Below are 26,505 nucleotides of genomic sequence, written 5' to 3'. Positions count from 1 at the left end.
CTCATTGCTGGGCCCAAAGAGCAAACCTCTTCCATTTGCTGGAATACAATTTAATAGTGGAAGGTTTGTGAGAAGAGGACAAAATGTGGATGACGTCTGGAGAAAGTTATCTCTGACTAAGGTTGGAAGTGGAGTAACCAAGCGGCCAACCTCAAGGACCTGAGGGATGGGTGAGACTGTCCCAACTGATGAGTTAACAGGTCGGGCACCAGGTCCAGAAACCATGGGCCTTCCACCGCATACCTCAGAAGGAAGGGGAACCAAACCTGACGAGGCCAGTGTGGAGCGATCAAAATCATGTCGCTTCCTAGATAAATCGCCTTCTGTATCACCTTTGGGAGAAGGGGAACCGGAGGGAAGGTGTAAAGTAGACCGGGGGGCCAACTGTGAGCTAGGGCGTCCCTGGGAATCTGCCCCTGAGAGGGAGTCAGAGTGAAGAACTCCCTGCATTTCGCATTGTGAGGGCTGGCGAACAAGTCGCAACAAGGGAGGCCCCACTTGGCGAAGATGTTTGCAGCCACTCTGTCGTTGAGGGACCACTCGTGGGGCAACAGGAAAGTCCTGCTCAGCCTGTCTGCAATCACATTGGGTTTCCCCGGAATGTGCGTTGCCACTAGGAAACGCTGGGTAGCAATCGCCCAATGCCACACTCTCATGGTCTCTCGGCAAAGAGGGTAGGACCTGGTTCGGCCTTGCTTGTTTATGTACCAGACTACAGACATGTTGTCGGATAGAATCACAATAGTACCCCGGGGAAGAGCATGATGAAGTGCTTGCAACGCCAGTAGCACCGCTCTCATTTCCAGGATATTGATATGTAAGTGCATTTCGTGAACCTGCCACGTGCCTTGGACAGACCTGTCCAGATAATGACCCCCCCCACCCTACCTGGGAGGCGTCCGTGGTCACCGTGGCGACGGGAGGCTGAAGAACAAAGGGTCGCCCCTGGTCCAGGTTGGACCGAAGGAGCCACCAAGGTAGGTCCCAACGGCAAATTTCCGTAATCTGGACCAAATGGTTCAAGGGAAGTTCCTGAAAGGACCATTGAACCGACAGTAGCCATTGCAGCACTGGCATGTGCAGCCTGGCTAAGGGGACTAGAAGAATAGTCGAGGCCATCGTGCCCAATAACTGCAGAATCAGTCTGGCCTGAACTCGTGATCTGGGTAACAAGGTTTGGACCTGAGGCTGCAGGACCCGAATCCTTTCTACCGGCAAGAATGCCCGCATTCTTCTTGTGTCTAACTCTGCGCCTATAAAGGTAATACGCTGAGACGGCTGCAGCACAGATTTTCCCCAACTGAACGTGATTCCTAGTGAATGACCCAAACTGACTGTGCTCATAAGCGCCCAAACTAATAGATGCTTGGAGGTGGCAGTAAGGAGCCAGTCGTCTAGATAGGGAAACACTTGGAATCCTAGACTTCTCAAGTGAGCTGTCACTACTGCCAGACACTTGGTGAACACCCTGGGGGCTGTGGTGAGACCAAAGGGCAGTGCTCGGAACTGGAAATGACTGGCTCCCAGGCGGAAGCGTAAATGACTCCTGGACTCTTGACTTATCAGAATGTGATAGTAAGCGTCCTTGAGATCTAAGGAGCACATCCAGACATCCTTCTCCAATAACGGGAGAATAGACCGAAGGGTGACCATTCGGAATTTGGATTTTTTTACAAAGCGATTCAATGATCTGAGGTCCAAAATGGGCCTTAAGTCCCCTGTCTTTTTTGGCACCAAAAATAGTCTTGAGTAAGTTCCTGATACGATGTGGTCGGCGGGGACAGGCTGGATGACTCCTTCTCTTAGCAGCTTTGAAACCTCAACTGCTGCTTGATCCTGCTGACTGGGTGGCACATCCGGGATTTTCCTGATAGGAAGAGCGGGGTTCTTGATGAAAGGGATGAGATAGCCTCCGGTTATGGTACGGAGCACCCACTGATCCTTGGTGACAGATTCCCAAGCCTGCGGGTGCTCTGCAAATCGACCCCCGACTGGCTCCGGAGATGCGCAGTCGGGCCACGTCTCAGGGACGGTGAGCGTAGGATGGACCACGAAACGAATTGCGGTCTCGAGTTATGGGGGCCTCTGCCACCTCTGGGGCGGTGTCTTCCTGAATCCCCCCCCCCGCCTCTAGAGGGGGGATCACTCGGTGGAGTAGAGAAAGACCTTTGAGATTTCCTGAACCACATTTTCCCTCCTCTCTGGGCCTTGGGATAAGGTCTAGAGGGAGCGGAAAAATGGGCCCCCACGGCAGTCAAGGTCTTGCCCTCCTGCTCGCACCGAGTCCGTGTGTCCTTCACCTTGGGTCCAAACTGGGAGGACCCATCAAAGGGGGCGTCGGCGAAGGAAGACTTAAAGGCCTCCGCAAAGGGACACAAGCGTAACCAGGCGTGTCTTCTAAGAGCCACGCCTGTTCCCGCTGCTCTACTCGCCCCTTCGGCCGCATATGATATGAGCCTCATGGACGAGTTGACTATCGAAGATAGGGTAGTCATCTGGGCACCAACAGTTTGGGCTAACGCCTCAGGAAGATTACCCGTAAGAGACTCACCTAACTCTTTGAGGAGGTCCCTTTGGAGCCTGGTAAAATGACACAGATAATTCAGCGACCGCAGGGTAAAGGCTGCTGAAGAAAGGGTATGCTTCCCGTACCTATCCATGCTCCTGGAATCCTTATTAGGAGGGTGAATAGACGTTGAAGCCTCTGCCATGTCCTGCTGAGTGGCAGATGCCACCACCATCGCATCTACTGCAACTCCTTTAGTCAAAAATTCCTTTTGAGGAGGGGCTGAGAGGAACTTGTTAGGCCTGGCAGGCACCGGTTCCACAGTGTCAGGGTGTTCCCACACCCTTCAAGAAACTAAATCTAGTAATTCATCGAAGGGTGGAGACACCCAGGAGGCGGAGGGCTGGGCCCCAAAGGCCTTGAGGAAGACTGACTCCTCTTCGGAAGGGGTTTTGGACTGCCAATCGCCTCTCTGTCTCAGGATCTCGAGGATATCTGAGAATGAGACGTCATCCGAGGACGATTTTGGGGACCCCAACGCATCATCGAGGTCAGTATCTCATGTGATAGACTCATCCTGGGAGTCCATGTGCTTCCTCTTGCACAATTTTTTTCTTGGAGGTTCATCTGAAGCGGATTCAGAAGGACCTCCCGGGAGAAGGGAACCCCCCCAAGGGGGTATCCTCGGGCCCTGGGGCCCCACTGTTGTGGGAATGAAGCACACCAGTTCCCAAGTCCAGGGACAGTGAGGTAGAGACTTGCTGAGCCGGCAAGGACATGGCCAGCGCACTCCTCATGGCCTGAAAAGCAGGACCTCCAGACTCTACAGAGGACACAGGCTGAGAGACCATGACGGTACCAGGAATCCCTGCAGCCGATGCTCCGAGGGGGAGACTAGGCACCGAAGCTACCAGTTCCAAAGTGTTCCCCTCGGCCCCGACCGAGGAAGTCCCGCTACCGAACCCTGATGCAGAGGACAGGGTAGGAATGATGGTCGGAACAGAGAAGCTCCGAGAGAGTCTCGGTTCCAACTGGACAACTCTGCTCCGCTCTACCATCACCGACTCCAACGGCTCCGAGGAGGTTGGAGGAGGAATCGGATGCGTCGAAGTGGGGACTGGCTCCGGAGCCGAGTGGGCTGGAGCCGAGACCATTTTTGCAAAAAACGGGGACTGGAAAAGCCTCTGGATAACTCTGTCCAAATCTGAGTTTGACAACCTGGAGGATTTAGAGGAAATAGATGGGGGCCGAGACGACTTCTCTCTCAGCTCCGATAGACCAGGGGACCGGCTCCAACACCATCGGCACCGGATCCGGAACTGTATGAATAAGCATCGGCGCCTAAGGGGACTTCAGGGCTGGGGGGGGGGGAGAGTCTGAGCTGCACACCTCCAACGGCTCCGAGACCAAAGGAGCCGAAGCAGATGATTCACCTCTCGATCCCCCAACCTGCGGCTCCGACACCAATGGAGCCGAGGAAAGAGGTATCGAGGCAGCCCCTTCCACCCGAGGCTCCAAAGCCATTGGAGCCGAGGAAGAAGAGGTCGACCTATGCTTCTTGGAAGTCGGTTCTGACTGACTGGTCGGAGCAGACGACCTTTTCTTTTTAGAAGTTGGAGAGGAAGGAGAAGCCAAAGCTTCCTCAAAGGAGGGCTTAATAAGGCCCTTAAGGATCAATTTATTTTTTCGTTCTTGAAGGACTCTAGAGGAAAAAGCATGACAAACACTACATGTTTCCTGCAAATGTTTCGGTCCTAAACAATATACGCAAACAGCATGGCTATCAGTAAGAGACATTTTGTAGTTGCACTTGGTGCACTTTTTAACACCAGACTTCTGCTCTTTCGACATCCTATCACACAACTATTTCCCACAACGAAAAGCAAACCTTAAAGTAGGGCACGATCCCTTTGACTCAAAACGGGACTGGCCCAAGATACAGAACACAAAACGGGCAGAAGCCTCTAACTTAAACGGGCTTAGCCCGATAAATCAGGACGTACAGTAGAGACAAAATCAACACACCCACACACAAATAAGGGCAAGGGCCCCTCTAACTTAAACGGGCCTTGCCCGGTAAGTAGAAAAATACCAACAACCAAAAAACAGGTTCGCACACACACGTAAAGCTGTTAAAACAGCTGTTTGTTAAATTTGTGAAGAAAACCCTAGGTCAAAAGACCAAAAAGTAATCAAAAAAACACTTAGCTCCAGCCAAGTCGAGACCACGTCTAGCTTGAAAAGTGGCAAACGAGATCTGGGGAAGCAGGCGTGGTGCATTCTGGGATAAGGGGTAGCCCAGCCAATTAGAGACTTTGTTCTAGTATATAGGGGCCGAGTCGGAGCCGATCAGTTATGAATGTAGGCGAGATAGGATCCCATTACATCCTGCATTTCTTTTAAGTTAGGAGGATCTGAATCTGGAAGCATCTTTTGTTTCAACTGAGACATCAAAAATTGCTGATATTTTAGCATGTGAAACTGGCAATTCAAGGCTCTCATTGCTAAAGTTGCAGACGTATATACCTTCTTTTCCCCATCTGTCTAAAGCTCTGGAATATCTGTCAGAGGGAACTGGGTTTTTTGCTGATGAGGCCTTAATCCCTTTGGGTCCCTGAAAAATAGTTTCAGGGTCAGCAGCAGGGCTTTTGTACAGAAACTTGTGAGTCAGGGACTCTGTAATATCTATCAGGTTTAACTGGGGCTGGGAGTAAGGAGTCAGGGTTCAAACTGGATTTAGTGTACACATCATCCACAATGTCTAGAACTGGCGGGATAGCAAGGGGTCTGTGTTGAGGCAATAAAAGGAAGTCTCTGAGCCTTTTCTTGGATTCTAAGTAATCCTGGCCTTCCCAATGGAAATGCTCCCTCATGGTATGTAAGGTCTCCCCAAAGAAGCAATCCTCAGGCGGAGAGGCTGACGGAATTGATTCCTCAGCATCAGAATCTTCATAAGGGGGTAAAGAATATCCTAGGTCCGAGGAAGAGTCAGAGAAAATAGACACCTGGTCAGAAGATTCATAGTCTGCATCCTGTCTAGGCCTTTTATCAGGAGGGGGGATGGGACCCCCTGATCAGGGTGATTAGGTCCTCGGCCATTTTTAGCATTTCATTTGTTTCTTAGGCATGGAAGCCTGTCCTGGAGAGAGTTGTGTCTGTTTTTTGCTTTTAAGGTGGGCTTAGACTTAACAGAGGGTTTAATAGTTAACTGGGTAGGTCTGAAAACACCCTCTGTAACTGTGGACTGCTCAGCTACTTCGATTCCCTCTGTAGGTTTAGGATAGGTAAGCTGAAGAACTAGTGCGTCCGAAGGCCCAGCCAGCTCCAAGTGGGAGTCGGATGCGGTCTGTGGTAGCGGTCGTCAGGGGCTGCATAGGTGCCTCGCTGTAAACAGGAGAACTGGCGACCGGCCTAGAAGATGCCTCGTCGTCAGTTTTGGGCCTCGGATGCCTGTCCTTGCGCTTTTTATGCATTGCTGTCATCGGAATTTCCGACTGCAAGGTGTAATTGAATTTTCTACCAAAATAATGTCGGGCAAAATTAAACTGACATTTAATAGTGCGCTTGTTAAACCTAGCACAAAACCGATAACCAGTGACGTCGTGGTCAGGGCCTAGGCATGGAATACAACAGGAGTGGAAATCCTTATGAGGTATTTCCTTCCCACAAGAAATACAGTTATTAACTTTTACTGACATCGGTCTGAGGCAAGAAAAAGTTTCCCCAACGGGGTACTTAGCTTTTTTAGAAGACTTCGGTTCTGGATTTGGAATAAAAATCTCAGGAGTCGGCCGACCGGCACTTGCGAACTGCTTCTGCTTTGGGCACTGCGAGGCAAGAAAGACTGAAGAAAATGGCGTCGGCTCTTATATACCCTGTCGCACTGACGTCAGGGAGGAGGCGACAGCAACAGATGTCGGACCAAGACTTTGGAACTCCGGCCGCCTGCAGGACCACCTGACGGCAGGATAACCCAAGTGTAATGACTGCAGCAGTGTAACACGATGAACATCAAGCTTCAATTATCAACAGACACACTAAGCTGGAGGGAACTACAAAGTACTCTTCAAGCAACATATGCCATTTTACTAATTTCTCTCCTTCAACCGCCACTCGGGTAGGGTGAAAAGTTTCTCCAGCACCTAGTCCACTAAACATTAATGGACTTTAAACAGAAAAGTAGAGATAAGGATATTAAATCCCAGTATGGCAGAGGATCAAATTCTCTTACAAAACCTCTCCGTGATGTTAAGCTTCTTGGCTGGTGGCAAAAGAGCTGTGGTCTCCACGCCCCTTGAAGGACTAGAAAAACTATGCACAAGATAGAGTAGCCTGGTCAGCGACTCATTTAAATCAGCCTGGGGCATGTAAAGTATGCCTATCATTCTGGAGGCTAAGAGAAGCAGTCTGGGTGTACTGCAGCCAGCAAAAAAGGCATCCATGATGTCAGGCTGCATAAAGCAGATCTCCGGCTGCTCCTCTTTCCATAGACGGACAGTGATGTATTTCTAGGATGAAGGGATGGAACTAGAGATCTATCAATAGAAGAGGGCATAAGCTTAAGGTTTGTGCAAAACAGGGAATCATTGGGTGGGGTAGAGTTGTAGGGCGTGGAGCAGTCAATGCATATTTGGTACCGCAAACTCTCCACAGAACCTAGACTGAGAAGGCATCTCACCACCACAAACACCTGGACCAAGTCTCTGTATCCAAGTCCCATGTAGTAACAGGTCTACCAGATGCTGGGCAACAACGATAAGGCATTTATTTGGAAGTGTGCCTGCCAATGATGGCTTGAGATCACGAGAATCCCGCACCTGGCCTGAGACTGACATCAACCCATATTCTTTCAGGGAGAGTTCCTTTACCTGCGGCTCAACCTTCAGTCGAGCTTCTGATTACATTCATTCCTTAAATCATAAGGCCCTGCATGACGAAATGAAATGGCCCCCTCCCCCTTCAACCTACTATAACCCACTATGCTGAAATTGGGAGGAGATTAGCGTGTTCGTTGGTCTCAATTATCCCTCCACCTAGTGGCCTTGTAACTCTAAATACCTCTACCTGGGATCAAGTAGCTGGTTATGAGTTCTGGGTCATTAAACAGGACTGGGTGGTAACTAACCCCTAATCAAGATGCACTTTCCCCAGGGTTTGATGTGGGGGTTGATGCCTCTCTGGGCCCCTCAAAATTCACCAAAGGAGTGGACATAACAGAGCTTAGTCTGTGTTGATAATTGAACAGAGTTTGAGCCCTCCAGTTTAGGCTTATTTCAACACCTACAAAGACCAGAAGGTTATTTTATTAGAGGGATTTATCTCTAGGAGGGCTGCATGGGGCCTACCTTCTGATTCTCTGTGTTTCTGAGAGCACAATGGGTTGAAACCTTGGACTGCATGTGGAATAATACTGTTTTTCCCCATGTGAGAAACTGTTGCTATCATCCTGGTAGTGACGTAGGCCAGTGTTTTTTCCTTCTGATGCCTGCATGTGGCTGGGATGAACTGACAGCACTTGGAGTAGTGCTCCACATTGTGGTCCTTGCCCCATGAAATGATGACTCCAGTGAGTGACTCAGTTTATTATTTGTAAGTAGCACAGAAACAATGAAATTTTGATTTTAAGCACTGAACATATAAACTTTTTACCTGCATGCATCTAGAATAAGATACAAACTGAGTGGTAGAGAAGAAATGTCAGGCTCAGAAACAAGGCATGCTGAAGTAACTGTCACATCATAGTGTGTTCTTAGCATTCGGCATGCTTGTCTCCAAGTGGAAGAACTTTTGAGAAAACATGCCAAACTGTGACTTGTGATGAAATGAATCACAAAAACCTACCCAGCAGGGTTGATAACATTAAATGTTTTTGTTCCAAGCCTCGTATTACATGCTGTACTCACTTCTCCAACACATATAGCACCACTGGAAAAAACTTGCCAGATACCAATGCATTCTGCTCCTTAGAATGAAAGAACATCTGAAAAGTACCCCCCCCCTTTTTTTTTTTTTGTTTTTTTTTGTTTTTTTAACAAGCATCACAGTGAAACAATGAAGAGTAAAACAGGAATATTAAGACAAGGACAGCTTCCAAACAATTTAAGAATTAAAGCTTAGACTATACCTTTTGTACAGCTTTTCGGAGAATGTCTTTATATTCGTCTTTGGTGATCTCTCGGTTCTGGTAAAAGGGTTTTATAGCAAGTTTTACTTCTTCAACAGCTCTCTCTTGTATCTGAAGCTTTTTCATATACTGTAAGAAAAAAATACAAATAAGATTGTGAACAAATACAAGACTATGGTGTAAAATGTGATTGCACTGGGGGGTTGGCAGCAGTTCAACAGAAAAGTGTTGCTGTACAAATTTTGTTCATTTGAAATGGAACATGCCATTAACAATAATGAAGTTCCATCTTCGCTTACAGGCATGTAATCAAGGGGAAGGTTTGTGAAGACTCAATGGATATACCTATTGGTATTTTATCAAACTGGCAAAAAGGCTGAAAAAATTATGCAAGATAAAAAAAAAAAAATTAACAGCCTTGTATCCAACAATTACTGAACAAAGATCTGTTCCCAAAAAATCCTTTACTCGTTTCAATCCCATGTTAAGCTTTTTTTAAAGAGTCTACAAGTTGCTTTAGCCTGCTTACACTGCACTTTAATCTGCTGACTAAAACTAATTTGATTTATAACTGCTTGCTGATTCACCTCCGCAAAAATCAACCTAACTACCCCACAACACACCTTGCCATGCTGCAAGGAAGTTCCATTACTGTATAGCCTTTTACTGAAAAAACTCCAAAGTCACTTCAGAAAATGGGCTCTCAGACAAGAAATTAAATCTCCAAGTTGTTCTTGAAAATGGTGCACAGTGCAGAAGAATAATTTACTACTATAATACCACCAGGACTTTTCTGAATCAATTTCTTTGAGAAAAAACAACAAAAAAAGATCTTTTTTCCTATTAAAAAATCTGAACAGACAGTTACTAAACATGGACAAAGTACAAATGGGAAGCATTGCAGCATTCCAGAAACTATATAAAACAAGGTTTGCTCTTTTAGTAGACCAAAACATAAACATTTTCCAATTAACGCATCCTGTTAAGGGGTATCTTTCTGCAATTTTCAACCTATTCTTATTTCAGGCAGCTATCCACAAACAGTAATGGAGTTTACCTGCAACATTTACATTTGAGTATGCAAAGTTTGGCAGTCAAAATGTCTGCTACTGTACAAAAGATGCTACAGGGATTCTACCACCTGTGATACAATTTACTGGATTTGAGGGTTGACACTACAGTCAGCATATCAAACCAGTCAAGTTCTACAGGAGGTGAGCAACTCAGTGAAGTATTAGTAGAATATGTAGGTGGGAACAAATAAGTAGATGCACAACAACCTATTGAATTCAGTCATTCATTGCCAAGACAGAGTGTGCATTGGCTAATATGCTGAGAACAAATTACTAAGTGTCAAGGCCATGGCAACTGCATCTTGTGGGTACTTGGGAGGCCTGATGAATGCATAAAATGATTTATTTTTTGCTCCTCAAGGGTTATCTAAGCCTCTTTCCTGCCCATCCAATCAGTCCATTCACTCGTAACCACATGTTGTCTTACTGCCAAGGCTGGGGATTAAATGACAAGAGCAGCAGCATCACACTGCTCAGGGAATCTGAGGGGGGGGGGGGGAGGGTTGAGTCCTTAAATTGTATTAGTTTCACACTAACACCTGCAACATATGAAAAGTGGACATATAATGAACCTACTTACTGATTACTTCCATAAGGATCTACCATGTAGTCACAACGCACGTTATGCGCTACCACATCCCTCCCCTATCAGAGAGATGATCAGATTCTACCTAGTCACCCAACCCCCCCCCCCCCCCCCCCAGAAAGGTCCTCCAGCACCTGGGCTGCTAGTCAAACCTGAAAAGGCAGGGTTGGAATCAGAACTTTGCATCTCTGCGCCATAAAATTGGGCAAAATCCCTATCATTAGTACACACACTAATTTTACTCTCGCTTGTCTAGTATCTGGTTGTTTGAATTTCATTTCTTTTGTAAAGTACTTTGTGATAAAGCATGACAAAAAATTAAAATGAAGCATCTCACCGCAACACTTAAAAGATATATGTGAAAAAACAAACATTAAAAGTTGTAGAAACTGCCTAAACGTAATTACATTAGCAACCGGAGTGCAGCCAATTTTTTTTTGGCGGGGGTTTAACACTTGCTTCTTTCAAAAGTACAAAAATGCTTTGGAGGTGGTCTTCCATATGATGACGGCCAAGTAGTCACTGGATCAGTAAATTCAACTACACAAATTTCAAGCTAAATAAAATTCTAGGAAGGCTAGATCTACTTAACTTTGTGAAAGAATGCATAAAAAATCTTTTGTTGGATGCAGTATGTGCTTAACAAAACTGATGTCAAAAAATGGTTAATCCACCATGCAAGACAATGCTCAGGCTACATAGCTCACACGGTTCTCATTTGCGGCCAGTTTCTGTGCTATGGATTTACATAATATACATCTCGAGTACAAAAACTACCGCAAATGGCATTCTGTCTATCAAACCTAAGAGCTCCCATCCCGTATGGCTTCAGCATCAAAAACTATGACGTTATAAACAGTAGTTAATCATTTATTAAGCTTTTGTTTACATGGACTGTCTGTCTAGACATAACTTGCCCCTTTTCAGTGGTGGCCCGGACAGAAAAACTACCAACATAATGCATGTACAAAGGGGACAAAAAAAGCAGATAAGCAAAATTACAATGACTAACCAATTTAGTAGAATGAATGCAAACAGAACACAAAGTAAAACAGTTTTACAAGACAACAATACATATCTAGAAATAAACATGCAAGCCATAATTAAAAATCAAACACAACAATGGTTCAAAACACAGAAAGTAGAAGGATACAGTCATTTGCTAGTGCATGCTTGTAATAAATGAGGACGAAGAAAAAATTTAAGTAACGTGTTGGTGGAAGTAACTGTTGTATGGCAAAGTGCAGAAGGAACAAAGTGAAAAATGAAGTTTGATAGGAAATGCCACTGAAAAAGGTAGAGGTGTCAACGCAACGTGGTGGATCATGCATGGGATGTGGTAAAGGCTGAAAAAGACAATCGGTAGATAAGCTGAGTGAAAGGAAGGCTGGGTAAGGTGGAATAAGATACAGGATTACTGTTGTGAAGAGTGGCTGTAAGGTAATGGTGTATGGTATGTGGTGAGTTAGAGAGATACAGTATGAGACAGACAGAAGGGATGTGATGGAAGAAAAGGAAAAATAAAGCAAGGTAGTGAGAGTCGGGAGGTGCTAAAGAGGCATTTGAGAATATAAAAACAAAGGGGGATGGAGAAAAATAGTTGGAAGTGGTAAGGAAAGGGGAGGAGGAAAGTAAGTGGTTTGGGGAGAAAGGATCACAGAAACAAAAACTGTGGAAATGTCAGTATAGTGTCTTTAGACAAGCGATAGCATGGCTTTGAATGCCCTGTGCGAATGGACTGGAATTTTTGTCTAGTCAAAAACTGAGCAGGAACACAGTTGTGTATTCATTAGGTGTTGAGACTTGAAAGCTTTCACATGAAGCATAAGTGTAAGGGGGATGGAGATCAAAATTGTATATGTAGGAAGGATAAAGTCACCAGTGAAGTTAAGATTTATTTATTTATTTTGAGCAGCTTTTTTCCCTACTGATTGAAGAGGCCTGTTTGGTGCGTAGTATTGAAGGACTTGGCTAAGATGTTTTTTAGATTTGTGAATAAGGATGTGTGGTAAGTAGCCGAGATAGAGTTAGGGAGTGAGGCAGTTCTACCTAGTGTTGCTGTTTTAGTGCTACACAATGGTGACAGCTGTTAATGTCACATCAGCAGCAAACCTGGTCACCTTCTTTCAGTAGTACTCAATAAAACTGGCCTGGGTTGCTTGAAGATTAATGAGAATAGGGGCTGCATAGAAGTCTGTTGGAAGGAGACAACTGGAAGCAATGTCTTTTCTTGCCTTATCTTGCCTTATCTTGCCTTGTCTGTTAGTTAATATTTTATCTTGAAGAGGGTGACAATTTTATGAGCTTTTTTATTGCATCTTTTACATGATAGCCACATTTCAAGCTATCATCAGCTATTATACCTAGTTGCTTAGTATGGTATGGGTTACTAAATCAATATTTATGTCATCTGTGGAGGCTAACATGAAGAGGAATTTCTGGGTAGAGAGCTACTTGGGGTGAATAGTAGGACCCTGGATTTTTTGAGGTTTAAAAGTTGGGAATCAGATGGCCATGCTTCAGCAGAGGTCTTGTTCACAAATATGTAAATAAGACAAGAGCCTAGAAAAAGAAAAGAGCCCTTGGGGACTATCACAAGGTGGCGAGATTTGTTCATGGCACTGGATGGCAAAACCCACTAAGGAATGTCACTAATCCCAATGGGCTGGGTTTTTCTCTTCTGCACTGGGTGGAACAAACAATTATGAATTACAGAACAGCTTTAAAAAGACACCATAAAGAAGTGAATCATTTCAGGTCTGTACCAGCACAGATAGCTATCTCATGCAATTTCACTGTCTACCTGTGATTATCTCATCTACAGAAGTGGCTGAAAAGTACTGTCGGGCCCAAAAACTAAGAATGCTCTCCTGGTTCACTTTATGATGTGTTATGCACCAAGTGTGCATACCACTGCTGTGAAAAATGAAGAGAAGCAGAACTGGGGATGGCAGAAGATCTAACAACTGCAGTGAGCTCCCAGTATCGCATCTTTCCATCTACTAAAATGGTTGCACTTTTCCTCCATCATGGACTATGCCTTGCTTCAAGTTTGAATATTTTCCCATGGGTGTGCTCGTTAATCACAGCAGCCTCAATATAAAGGAAGTATTTTAAATTGCCTGGTGTAGTGCATCAGGGGAGAACAGCAGCCTGAATTAGATTGTCATGTACAGACAGATTAAGTCTTGTCCTGGGCACCTACATGTGAAATTATAGCACTGCACACCAACCCAAAAGACAATGGGGGTACTGATCTTTTCCAGTTTCTTGCTTTTCAAGGTTAGAAAGCCCTAAAATCCAGACTGATAGGAAATAAATTTTGCCAAACCTGTTCACAGCCTTGAATTCTTTCTCTGATAGTAAACTTGCCAACTGCTGGCTGGACCCTGCTTTGCCTTTCGGCATACAAGTCCAGCAGGTTCAATTTAAAACATCTGATTACACTGAAAGTTATGAAAATATTCCAGTCAGAAGATGAGACTAACATTAGGAAAATGGTCCACCTACTGATGCAGAATATGTTCTCCCTCCCTAGCTTTTATCAAGATTTGTACCCACTGCTGAAAATAATGTGTTTTATTCCCGGTCTTCTAAGCAACAGCACCACTGTGTTAATATCAAGGAAAGTGCTACCTGCTAAGGAATGTAACGAACATTAACCTTACACCTCATCCTTTTCTGAGCATCTTTTGTCTTAATGCATTTTTTACCCCAAGTAACAAACCAGCCATGCTGCTGACTATCCATTTTGTTTCTCTTGCTCTTGCCTTAGAAGACAACAAACATCATCCTAGGAGGTCAGAAGACTTTCTCATGCTCCTAATACCCCTTCTCCTGTTAAGGGCAATCACAGTAGAATGCCTAGCTATGTACAGCTGCCTGAAAGTGCTGAAGACACTCAGTGCATAAAGTCTTTTGCCGCCCCCCCCCACTCCAAATCCCTCCGACTCAGAAAAACATTACCTGACCATTCTCCAGGTTGTACTCCTACAGCACTTCCACTGGCACCCCTCCCAGGGAAGGTCAATACATGACAGTTGGCAGAAATTCATACACAGAGTTAATGGACACCAGAAAAATAACCAGGATGGACAATACACTGGGGCCGTGCATAAGAAAGACAAATGAAAATATATGTTTTGTTACAACATACAGTTGCCTTAGTCCCATAATAATAGATCAAGTTAGATATTTCTGGAAATATATGACATCTTTAAGGGATACTTCAGAGTGGTTGAAAAAAGAACTAGCATTTTCCTACAGAAAAGGAAAACGTATACAGAATTTTTTGGCAAGAGGTAAATTCAGTATTCCATCTCCCAATATACCACATAGTTTGACAATGTGTGCTACATTTGCTTGTGGCAAGTGCAAGGCTTGCAAGTACGTAATAAAAACTTTTCCTAGAATAAATAATGTTTCTTTTAGAACTTGTGGCGATTTTACTTGCAATACTGAAGGCGTTATATATGCTTTGAAATGTCCTTGCAACAAATTTTATATTGCAGAAACAAAAAGGTGTTTTAAAACTAGTATTTTAGAGCATGTGAGGAATGTTGTTGTTCTTTCGGCTTTTCCCGGTTAGGGGTCGCCACAGCGTAACTACGGTCCGCTAATGATTGGCAGTAGATTTTTTACAGGTGCCAAGGTGCCAGCTCGAGGCCCAGCCTTCAACGAAGACACGCCCATTCTATGCATGTCTTTCGTAAGCGACTCGACCGCAGGGAGGACATGCAGACTACACACAGAACGTGCTCCAGCCGAGAATCGAACGGGAGAACCTCTTGCTGTGGGGCAACAACGCTACCGCTGCACCACCGCGGCTATAGAGCATGTGAGGGATATTACTAATAAAAAAGCAGAGAGCGCTATAGCTGAACATTTTAGTTTGTTTCATGCTGGAGAAAGTAAAGGGCTACAAGGCACTGTTTTGGAAAAAATACAAATATCTAGATTTGATGTTTCTTTCATCAAGAAACTGTTGCTTTTAAAAGAATCTACTTGTATTTTAAAATTTGACACGTTGTCTCCAAGGGCACTAAATGAAGAATGTAATTGGAGAGTACTTCTTTAAATGTATAATTGTTTAACTGATGTATTTTTGTGTGTACATATAGGGCAAGTTTTTTACTTTGTGTTATACTCCTTGAAGGCTTTGGCCGAGACATCAGAGTTTCATTAAATTTGTTGGATATACTGGTGGTTGTTTCTTTTTTGCTACAAGGCAACTTTTTACTTTGTGCATCAGACGGCGTACAGCCAACACTGGATTCTCACTCATCTCCTCCTACATTAGCCAGCTCATGCATTCCCTGGCATCCAGATGGAGAGATGATAAAATCAGTATGCAAAGGAGATTTGTATTGCTGGAACTGAATTCATCGTCAAATCTTAGTGAATACCTTCACGAAGTGGAGCCTGCTTTTACAAAATGTCACCAAGACGACACTGATATACAGACTACTTTATACAGCAAATATAATGAACAGAAGTAGGTTAACAAATAAAAAAGCCAGCTGGGCTGGGATAAAAAAAAAAAAAAAAAGGCCAGTCCTGGTATGCACACTGGTGCCAGGACTGGAAAAAAAAATGAGTGTAAAAATCTTTAAGACACAGAAACATTCCTTACAATGGGGTTAGGCCAGGCTCAGGGGGAGGACTGTCCCCCTCCCCGCTGTAGAAGCACAAAAATTGACGGGCAAAAATTGAGCCATAAAAATGACAGACTGATCTATTGAGGATAAGAAGGAAATTATGTACTGTTACAATTTCTGGACAAAAGATACTCAAAAAGACAGAAATGCAAAAGCTTCAAATGTAAATTTGTGCTCATTAATACAGATTCATGAAAAACAGAACAAGAAACCTTGAGATGTTTGGAAAAGGATGAGACTCTGGAAGTGCAAAAATATAAAGAAAAAACCTAGAGATTTTTGAAAGGTATAAAAAAAAAAAGGAAACAGACATGGGAAAGAAAGAGATCTGATATGGTGCAATATTTATGCAAAGGAGAAAGCCAAACAAAAAGCACCTCCGAAGATATTTGAAGAGAAATATAGAAGAAAAGGCACCCAGATATGAAAAACTTCACAATACAAAAAGTGAGATCACAAAGGGAGATTGTAGAACAGTTAAACAGAATCTGAAGTTATGGAATACTTGCGAAGTTGAAGGATTCTTTGTAGAAAGTGACACTGGTTATGTCACAACATGATGGAACAATGAGTCCCCAAATTAAGGAGAAACAGGTGGAACTGGAAGCATCTGATTACTTGCCTCTTGAAGATACTCTGCAGCCTTCAGAAGGAAATCAGTACAAAAGTTCAGCTGGAGTTGCACAGCAAGGGAAGAACAGGAAAAGTACAGTTTTGTACCTACCATAAATGTAGATGTCCGAACTGGATAGCATCTGCAGTCATAACAACTGGGTTGTCCTGTCGTCAGGCAGCCCTTCAGTCGGTCGGATTCCAAAGTCCGGGTCCGGCTTCGGCTGATGTCGCACTTCACCCGACGTCATCTCTGTTGGCCTTCGGGTATAAAGGCATCAGCCGACGCCATTTTCCTCAGTGTTTCTTGCCCCAGATGCCAGTAGCCCTCTTGAAGGCTAAAATTTGGATAGATGCCAATGTTTCCAAAAAGATAGAGGTAAACACAAAAGTAAGCATGTATGTACATATATACAAACAAATACACCATAAAAGACTCCCCCCCACCAGCTAGCTATTAGGAGGGTAAACACCCTAGGAGTACCACAGAGGGAAGGAGGAGGGTAATCCTGACTGCAGATGCTATCCAGTTCGGACATCTACATTTATGGTAGGTACAAAACTGTACTATGTCCTTCATGGATGCATCTGCAGTCATAACAACTGGGTAGAATACCATAGCCAACTAGGGGAGGAGGATAAAAGTAGATTATGGTGTGTTTAGGATCCCTTGCAGTACAGCAGTGGCAAACCCTGCTCGGGATCTGGAATATAGAGGCAAATTATAATGCTTGGCAAATGTATGCACGGAGGTCCAAGTAGCCGCCTCAATAATGTCTTTGGTTGCCACTCCTCGTAAGAAGGCTGTGGTAGTGGCTGTTGCCCTTGTAGAATGAGGTCTTATGTTCTGTGGAATTGGTTTTCCATGGAAGGAGTAACAGAATCGTATGCAATTTCCTATCCATTTGGAGATTGTCTGTTTGGAAATAGCTTTTCCTTCCCTTCCTGTTGCATAGGCTACAAAGAGTTGGTCAGTCTTTCTGCTACTTTTTGTTCTGTCCAAGTAGTAGCGTAGCTGTCTATGTACATCCAAGGTATGCAGTATTCTTTCCCCTCTGTTTTGTGGGTTGGGAAAGAAGGTAGGTAGGTGGATTTGCCTGGTTTAAAGACACTCTGGATACCACCTTAGGCATAAATGTAGGATTAGTCCTCATGGACACTCTATCTTGGTGGAAGATTAGGAAGGGTTGCACTGCCATTAAGGCCTGTAGTTCTGAAACCCTCCTTGCTGAAGTAATTGCCAGTAGGAAAGCAGTTTTCCATGACAGGTGTTGTAGGTCTGCTGTTGCTGCTGGTTCAAAGGGTGATAGTGTCAACTTTTCTAGCACAAAGTTTAAGTCCCAAGCTGGTAATGGTGGTTTCCTTGGAGGTTTTACATTCTTGATTCCTCTGAGGAACTGCCTGAGCAAAGGGTGCGAAAAACAGGTGGATCAAAGCTGTATTCTGCTGAAATAGCTGATGCATGTATCTTGATGGAGGAGTAGGACAGGCCTGAATGAAGAAGTTCGCCAGATACTCCAGAATGTTAGGCATATCTATGTTTGACACATCTTTTCCTCTTTCAGTACTCCAAATGACAAACCTTTTCCATTTTCCAGCATAGTTCCTTCTTGTTGAAGGTCTGCGTGCTTCAAGAATAATGTCTTTAACTCTTTGGGAGAGTTCTGGATTAGCTGCTGCTATGTGATGTTCCATGCAGTCAGTTGCAACGTTTTTAGGTTTGGATGCATGATGCTGTAGTTGTTCTGAGTTAACATCAAAGGCATCAGGGGTATTGGCCACATATTGTTCCAAGACATGCTCCTCAGCAGTGGGTACCAGTGTTGTCTTGGCCAGTTTGGAGCTATCAGGATTATCCTTGGACGTTCTTCCTTGATTTTTAGTAGTACTTTGTGTATCAAGGGAAGAGGTGGGAATGCATATGCTGTTAGGCCTTTCCAGCTGAAGGAGAGCGAATCCACTTTCCATGCTAGTGGGTGGAATGTCCTTGTGCAGAATTTTCTGAGCTGGTGATTGAGAGGTGATGCGAATAGATCTGAGGCATTCCCCATTTGTTTGAGATGGTCTTGAAGATGTCCGGGTGCAGCTTCCATTCGTGGGCATCCGATGTGGTTCTGCTTAATATGTCTGCTAGAGTATTTTCTTTTCCCGGTACAAATATTGCTTGTAACTGGATGTTGTAGCTGAGTGCCAGGGTCCACAGCTCCAAAGTCATTCTGCATAGGGGGTATGAATGAGTTCCTCCCTGTTTGTTGATGTACCACATGACTGTGGTGTTGTCTGTCCTTATCATCAACTGGCCCTCTGAGAAATGGTCTGAACTTTTGGATTGCCAGTTTTACTGCCAGCATTTCTTTTAGGTTGATGTGCAGGTGAAGTTGATCCTGTGTCCACAATCCTTGCACGCATTTGTCCAGCATGTGGGCCCCCCATCCTAGGTCTGAAGCGTCTGTTGTGATGGTCTGGCTTGCTTGACATCTGCGAAAGGGTAGGCCTGGGTTTGACTGGCATGCCTGAGCCCACCATAGGAACTCGGCTGTTTTAAGCATGGAATTAGTGGGATTTCTGTTTCTAGGCTGTGTCTGTGTTGGGACCATAAATTCTTTGGGTACCACTGTAGTTTTCTCATATGTAGTCTGGCAAATGGGACCAAGATTATGCATGATGCCATGAAGCCCAAGGCCTGCAGTACTTTTCTTGCTGTTAACTTGTTCAGTTTTGTTAGTGCCAAGAAGTAAAGAGGGAGTTCTTTTTGTTTTTCTGTAGTTAGGAATGCCATTTGTTTTACTGTGTCCAATTCCGCGCCCAAGAATGTCCTTGTTTGGGATGGTAACAGCCTTGACTTTTGTAAATTGACTGTGTATCCCAGTGCTTGTAGCAAGTAAATGACCCTTTGTAAATCTGTTGTCAGCTTGCTTTTGTTGTCCCCTTGTAGCAGGCAGTCATCCAGGTATGGGTAAATTTGAATTCCCTGTAGTCTGCAATGGGCGATTACTGATGCCAGGCATTTTGTGAATACTCAGGACCAATTTTTGGCAGGCCAGTTCCTGCTAAACCTTGGGGGTTGAACCTGCAAGAAATCTTTAACCGTTTGAACAGATTTTGCCTTTTCTTCCATTTTCTTCATAACCTGCTGGGCAGGTGTACCAAACAAACTTGTCTTATCCATAGGAGCATCTAGCAACTTAGCTTTAACATGATCCGGTAAAGCTTGCTCTTTTAGCCATGCATGCCTTCTTATCACTGTGCCAGTCATGGCTGATCTAAATGAAGCCTCCAGTGCATCATAGCCACATTTTAAAGAATGGTTACTAACCTGTTGTATGTTATTTACCATTTCTAATACATATTTCTTATCAAGAGATTCATCAGTGGTTAGCTTTTTAGTTAACTGATCAAGCATAAACTCTTGGTATTGTATCATGTGAAACTGACAGTTTAAAGCTCTAGCTGAGAGAGTAGCTGAAGTGTAGACCTTTTACCCCATCTGTCTAATGACCTTGCTTCCCTTTCAGAAGGAATAGGGTTTTTAGCTATGGTCGGCTACTGCCTTGGGACCCTGGGAAATAGTTTCGGGGTCTGCAAGTGGGGCCTTGTAAAGGTGGTGATGAGTATCTGGCACCCTGTAAAATCTGTCTGGTTTGGCAGGGGCTGGGGGTAAAGAATCTGGAGCGGAGCAGACATCATTGAAAGCATCATCCACCACAGAGGACAGGAGGTATAGCTAAGGGCCTGTGCTGTGGAAGGTGCAGAAAGGTCCTAAGTCTTTTTCTGGAGTCTGAAAAATCCTGTTGCTGCCATTGGAACTGCTCTCGCATGGCATGTAAGGTTTCCCCAAAGGAGAATTCTTCTGGTGGGGAAGCAGCTGGAATGGATTCTTCAGCATCAGAATCTTCAAAATTGGAGAAAGGAGCCTCTGGCTGGTCAGTTATGTCTGATTCATCAGCAGAATCATCAGAGGACACTGGCTCAGGGGCTCTGTCCTAGGTCTCTTCTCTGGGGGCTGAGAGGCCCTGTCTGGGTGAGATTGAGATCCTCTAATTAATGAAATTAAATCTTCTGCCAAAGTAAGCATTTGAGAACTAGAAGAGGGCCTGGTAGTGGGGGGTTTAACAGGCACTGTTTTAGTAGTCTTGGCTGCTTTAGCCCTGGCGAAGGCCTTAATGGACATGGCTGCTGGAGGCCTAGCAGCACCACGTGCTGGGGTAGAGACATCCAAGGGAATGGTGTCTGATAAGTCAGTGGCAACCACCGTAGTGGATAAAATTTCTGAGGCCGATTCAAGAGTGGTAGCAGGGGCCTCAGTTGTAGAGATAGATTCAGCTGTACTTTGATCAGTTTTCTCGGTTTCGGCCGAAACCGAGACACTCGCAGTTTGCTTAACCATGGTTTCGGCCGAAACCGCGGACCGCGAGTGTCGGTCTTTATCTTTGCGTTTTTTGGCAGATTGGGTAGTCGGAGGATCCGACGGCATAATGTACGCAAAATCAGAACCGAAAAACTGTTCTGCAAACTCCGACCGACGCCTAAGCGTTCGTCGGTTGAAAGAAGCACAGGCCGAACAGGCTGCTACGTCGTGGGCTGGGCCTAAACAAGGCAGACAGTAAGAGTGGAAATCTTTATGAGGTATTTGTTTCCCACAGGTTAAACAATTATTGACTTTTTCTGACATCGGCTGAGGCAAGAAAGAGTCCCCAACGGGGTACTTAGCTTTAGAAGTCTTCGAAGTAGTATTCGGTAGAAGTAATCTCTGGATCCGACCGACCGGCACTTGCGAACAGCTTCTGCTTCGGGCGCCACGCGGCAAGAAAGACTGAGGAAAATGGCGTCGGCTGATGCCTTTATACCCGAAGGCCAACAGAGATGACGTCGGGTGAAGTGCGACATCAGCCGAAGCCGGACCCGGACTTTGGAATCCGGCCGACTGAAGGGCTGCCTGACGACAGGACAACCCAGTTGTTATGACTGCAGATGCATCCATGAAGGACATCAGTGGCAACTCGACACAACCAAGGCTGTGGAGTGACAGTCCAGTGAGTTCCCATATGAAAGGGCAATGGATTACACAGGATGAAGCTGAAGAGAATATGTCACAGACACATTCTGCAACTTTCTGTAGAACGTCCTCAAGAAACAGAATAAAGAATTTGCCCTCAGTTTAGAAGAAAATAATCCAAGGTGGGAGTTGCTTGCTTTAGTAGAAATGGTTAGACATATTAAGATCAATAAAAAAAAATAGATTACAGAAACTCAGTAAGACTCAAAATGTTAGAAGTCCGACGAAACAAATGAACGCAGAAAGAGACTATTAGCAGAAATTCATGTGATATAACAGAAGTAAATAGGATACATTACCATGCACCTAAATTAATAACAGTACCAAAAAATGCAGGGTAATAAGAGAAAGGAAGGGAAGCAATCAGTGCCATCACAGAAGTATCGAAAAGAGAAAACTGTAAAGCAATTAAGACAAGTGTCACTGTTAGAAGAGTACAGAAGAGGGAAAACACAACAAAAATACTTAGAAAGATGTATGTGATCAAAAGAAACATGCCGTATTACAACAGACCAGGATCTGTACACTACTGCACATAATAAACTAAAGATATCAGCACGGGCCAGAAAAACTTAAAGGATATACAGATAAATATAAAAGAAATGTACAAAGCAAACAATTCATTGAGGACACCAAAAAAATATTTTGTAGAGAGTTGGGAAACAAAACTAAAGAACAAACGCCACCAAAAAAGGAAATGCACATTTTGTAGAAATATGTATGAAGACCCTGTGGAACATAAAGATGCTGAATGAACATATGTAAAAGAAAGATAAGTTCAAATGTTCACGATATGAAATTAGATGAAGTAACAGTCAGAGAAATGTAAACAAAATTAAGAAAAGCTTCTAATTGAAAAACCCCAAGCACAGAAGCAGTAACTATCTTCTGGCTTGAAGTATTGACATCTTCACACAAAGTCATAAGTGATGGATGATTTTAAAACTGTATAGTTAATCGGATAAGGAGCCTAAAACATAACTGGAAATGGATACAAGAATATCATTTGGTCTTGATAAATGCACAAAAGCAACCTTTAAAGCAAGAAAACTGCAGTACCAAGAAAACATCAGTCTGGGACAGGAATGTGATATAAAGGAACTTGAGCAGGAGGGAGTATATAACTATTTGGGAACTGATGAAAGATCGACAAAACATGAACAAATGCAAACAAAATTCAGTAAGGCATATTTTAGAAGACAAAAATTAATACTGAAAACAGCACTGACACCTAGGGACATAGTTCAACTTATAAACCAATTTGCTCTTCCTGTTCTAACTTACAGTTTTGGGGTGAATGACAGATCCCAAAAAGTACTGGATAAGTTGGACAAAAAATGCTTCACCCTTACCAAATGATGTATGAACATCAGTGTATACCAAAATTCTGAAGGAGGTATGGGCCTTGTCAAAATTGATTACATATATAGATCTGCAACTGTAGGACTGCATACATGTCTGCTGACCTCACCAGATCCAAACATAGTGAAAGTTTTAAAACTTGAAGAGAACAAGTCTATGACTTCCCCTGCTTAGTTTAGCAGAAGCACATCGGTGTCAAGCGGGAATGGAACCAAATCAAAAGAAGACAATAATCAGGCAGTAACTGAATGCGCCCAAAAAAACAAACTAATACAAGGAGAAGGATCAGATAAGAGACTAAAAAGGTAGAAAAGCCATGAATAGAGTTGCAAGCATAGAAACCACCTGGTACAACCTCATGTCGATTAGGATTTGATGCAGGAATGGTTAAGGAGAGGTGAATTTAAACCAAAAGATGAAAGGTTAATATTAGCAGCCAAGGACAGTAGACTACGTACAAGCTAATTTACAAAGTCCATTGAAGATGTGGGAGAAACAGACAAAGGCAGGTTCTGTAAAACAGAACTGGAAACAGTCATACAGCTTGTTGCTGGGTGTAATACACGAATGGCAGAGGGCTTATATATTAAAACTTATAATCATGTGGCAAAACTATTGCACTAGGGATCGTGCAAACATTGTAATACTGAAGTAACTGAGAAGCATTAGAAACTTGACCCACACAGCATTACAGAGAATGATGTTTATTTCACAAGGGATTACCCATTACCAACAGTTCAAAAAATAGATGCAAGAAAACCACACAACTACAATACTGACAGCAACCCCCTAAGTTCTAACGCAGTGGTGCGAGATCTGGGAACACAGATAGATAGCAATCTGAACTGTGACCAACAAGTCACAGTGTTAAGGAAAGCCTTCTACATTGCACATCTCATAAGGGCATTGGTCTAAGGATGTTACAACTCCACTGCACTCGACCCTCATCAAGCCGTTAACAGGGTACAATGCTCCCTTCTGCATGTACCTCACCAGACACCTGCAGCAGCTAGAGTGACCACAGTGGTTTCACAACAAGAAAATACAGTGCTGCCAAACTATGACTTACGTGGACAGACTGAAAGCCATGTCACTGTACTCTATCGTATAGGCTGCTGAGAGGTGACTTGTGCCTGGCCTACAGGGGCAGCCTCTGACCCTACCATGATGGAAATGCTGCAAATTCACAAGTCAAATGGCACAAGAGTCACTCGCTCTTGGGATCGTAACCTAGCTTGTGACATTAACAGAACATGCTGGAGAGACCGACATCTCCCAGAGAATGACGCTACTCTGGAATAAACTTACAATTCACGTGAAGCAGAGCTTCAAGAGCAAGCTGGATAAATGGATGGGAGACCAGAAATTCACCCCAGGGATGGCACCTATGTCCCTCATGGACAGGGCTAGTTGGTGTTTATCACAGACTCCCTCTGTGAATTACATCCATCTAACCACAGACAATTGAGACAACTTGGGATTAACATGGCTAGGCTTGTAAGGGTTCTTGGCCTGATAGCCTAGTAACCTCTTATGAAAAGACAGAAGTAGCACTGGTTACTGAAATTGTTACACCTAGTGATTACAGTGTTTTACATGCACAGAGAGACAAAATAATAAAATACCAAGATTTGCAAGCAAAAACAAGGGCAATGTTGAAGGAGGATACCCAGACAGTTCCAGTAAGACTCAAAGAACTGACTGTCTTATTTAGAAATGCTACTGATACATGTAACTCCATATTAATTACATCACTGTGGTGCTATGGATAACACTTCTGGCTAACAAAGACTGAAGCAATACTAACTTCATGAACTTTAATCATACTTTGACTTAGGAATGGGGTATATTCCCATCATGGTATTAGAAACCTAAAAGACTTGGAGAAATTAAACCCCAGCCCCAACTCCTATTCAAATCTTGGCCATTTGAGAGTAGCGAAGATCAAAGTGTCTACGACATGGAACACTGCTTTTACACACTTTTTTTTTTCAAACTATTGACATCTTCCAGTAAAAATATACATCATAAAAGAACAGGACCATGGTTTAAGTTATAAAGCTAGTGAAAGAGCAAACCCAGCTGGACCAGAAAAAAATCCTCTACAAAGAAACATGGCATTCCCCATAAAAAACTGTAATCTACTCTCTAACTGGTTAGAAGTGCAGAAAACCTATCAATATTTAAAATCAGGATTCAAAGGTCTGTTAGAAAGAGGGCTATCACCCAAAACATTATGGTCCTGTGGCACAGATGAATTGAATCCTGTCTGTGACCTAGAAAACCAAAGTTAAATAAGTGAATCTGGTCCTTGAGGATTTGGCTTTTGGGGTGATGTGCTAGCAATGAGATGCAGTCCAAGTGAATGACTGTGCCACTTCTATCTCTATTCAATACATTGCTGCATTAGGTAGTCTTCAAAAATAAGCCATGTAAAACAATCTGAAAAGGTACAGATCCTTATTAGAAAGGCCACATGAATGGAAAGCAAACTGCCATTACAAGATCTTGTATACTTATTAAGTAGTGCTGTCTGGACTATAAAATGTTTGACACACTTAAGGGAAGCTAACACCACAACTGGGAATCAATGACAGTAAAAATGTAACCAATATATTATGCATTGTCTGTAAAGATTATGGAATAAGCTTCCCCTTACAATTAGATGTCTGCAAAGATTATGGAATAAGCTTTCCCTTACAATCAGACGCCAGTCATTAACTTCCTTCAAGGAAAATCCTGAGCAGAAAATACTGACATGGGGTTACAGCACTCAAGCCACTTGAAGGTCATTCTTAATCCAACCTATAATGCTTATATGAGGGTTGTTTCCAAATTAAAGCAAATCTACAGTAAGCTTTTAACATCCATCTATACTTCATCTGCCATACCAAACTACACAGATGCCATTATGCAAAACTTCCCCATCTGGTAGGTTTCTCTTCACTAAACTTTCTCCTTTAGACTTCTCATATGCACTTCATGTGACCTCCAGTCTTTGTTAAGCAAGCTTTCCATCTGGTATGATGCTCTTCACCAGACTTCCATGCACTGCTGTGTTAACTTTCTTAGGGAAAGCAAACTCACCTAATATTTTCTATTCAAGGCTACCTGTATACTTCTTCAATCTTTTCTGCAGTTTCCGCCCCTAATTTTTCCATTTGTTCTTTTGACATCTGATATGCCCCCTTCTAACGTATCCTTGTGGTTAACGCTTGCAATCTCATTCAACTTGTTCTTCGCTTCTATTCATTCCCTGCCTTAAAATTTACTTCTGATGTTATATAAACAAAAAAACTATGCACCTGCATAATGTTAGATGCAGATAAGCAGGTCCAGCCTCATCAAGAAAAGGACTAAAGTTCTACATCTTTAGCCAGGTTAACACCTGAAACTTTCACATGAGGATGCTCCTTTCCTATTATCCATAACGCTGCATGAATTAGCTTCCTCTGGATGCCTGTTATGCTACATTAAGACAATCAAGCTACAAACAAACATTAAAAATCCTCAAGTAAAAGTTTGCACC

General features: G+C 43.6%; 1 protein-coding gene across 4 annotated transcripts in view; it reads right to left on the bottom strand.

Annotated features, from left to right (window-relative positions):
* The window catches only part of PHRF1 (PHD and ring finger domains 1), a 1,670,136-nt gene that overhangs the window by 136,727 nt on the left and 1,506,904 nt on the right, over positions 1-26,505 (bottom strand). For all 4 annotated transcript variants that reach the window (XM_044059137.1, XM_044059136.1, XM_044059138.1 and 1 more), the window contains one exon: positions 8,631-8,759. In XM_044059137.1, the coding sequence (XP_043915072.1) occupies positions 8,631-8,759 (129 nt within the window). The remainder of the gene's footprint in view (positions 1-8,630; positions 8,760-26,505) is intronic.

Source organism: Protopterus annectens, chromosome 17.part0, assembly GCF_019279795.1.
Source record: "Protopterus annectens isolate FY-2018-M chromosome 17.part0, PAN1.0, whole genome shotgun sequence".
Lineage (NCBI taxonomy): Eukaryota > Metazoa > Chordata > Ceratodontiformes > Protopteridae > Protopterus > Protopterus annectens.
The sequence above is the reverse complement of the archived record's forward strand: the minus strand, read 5'-3'. Positions and strand labels throughout refer to the sequence as shown.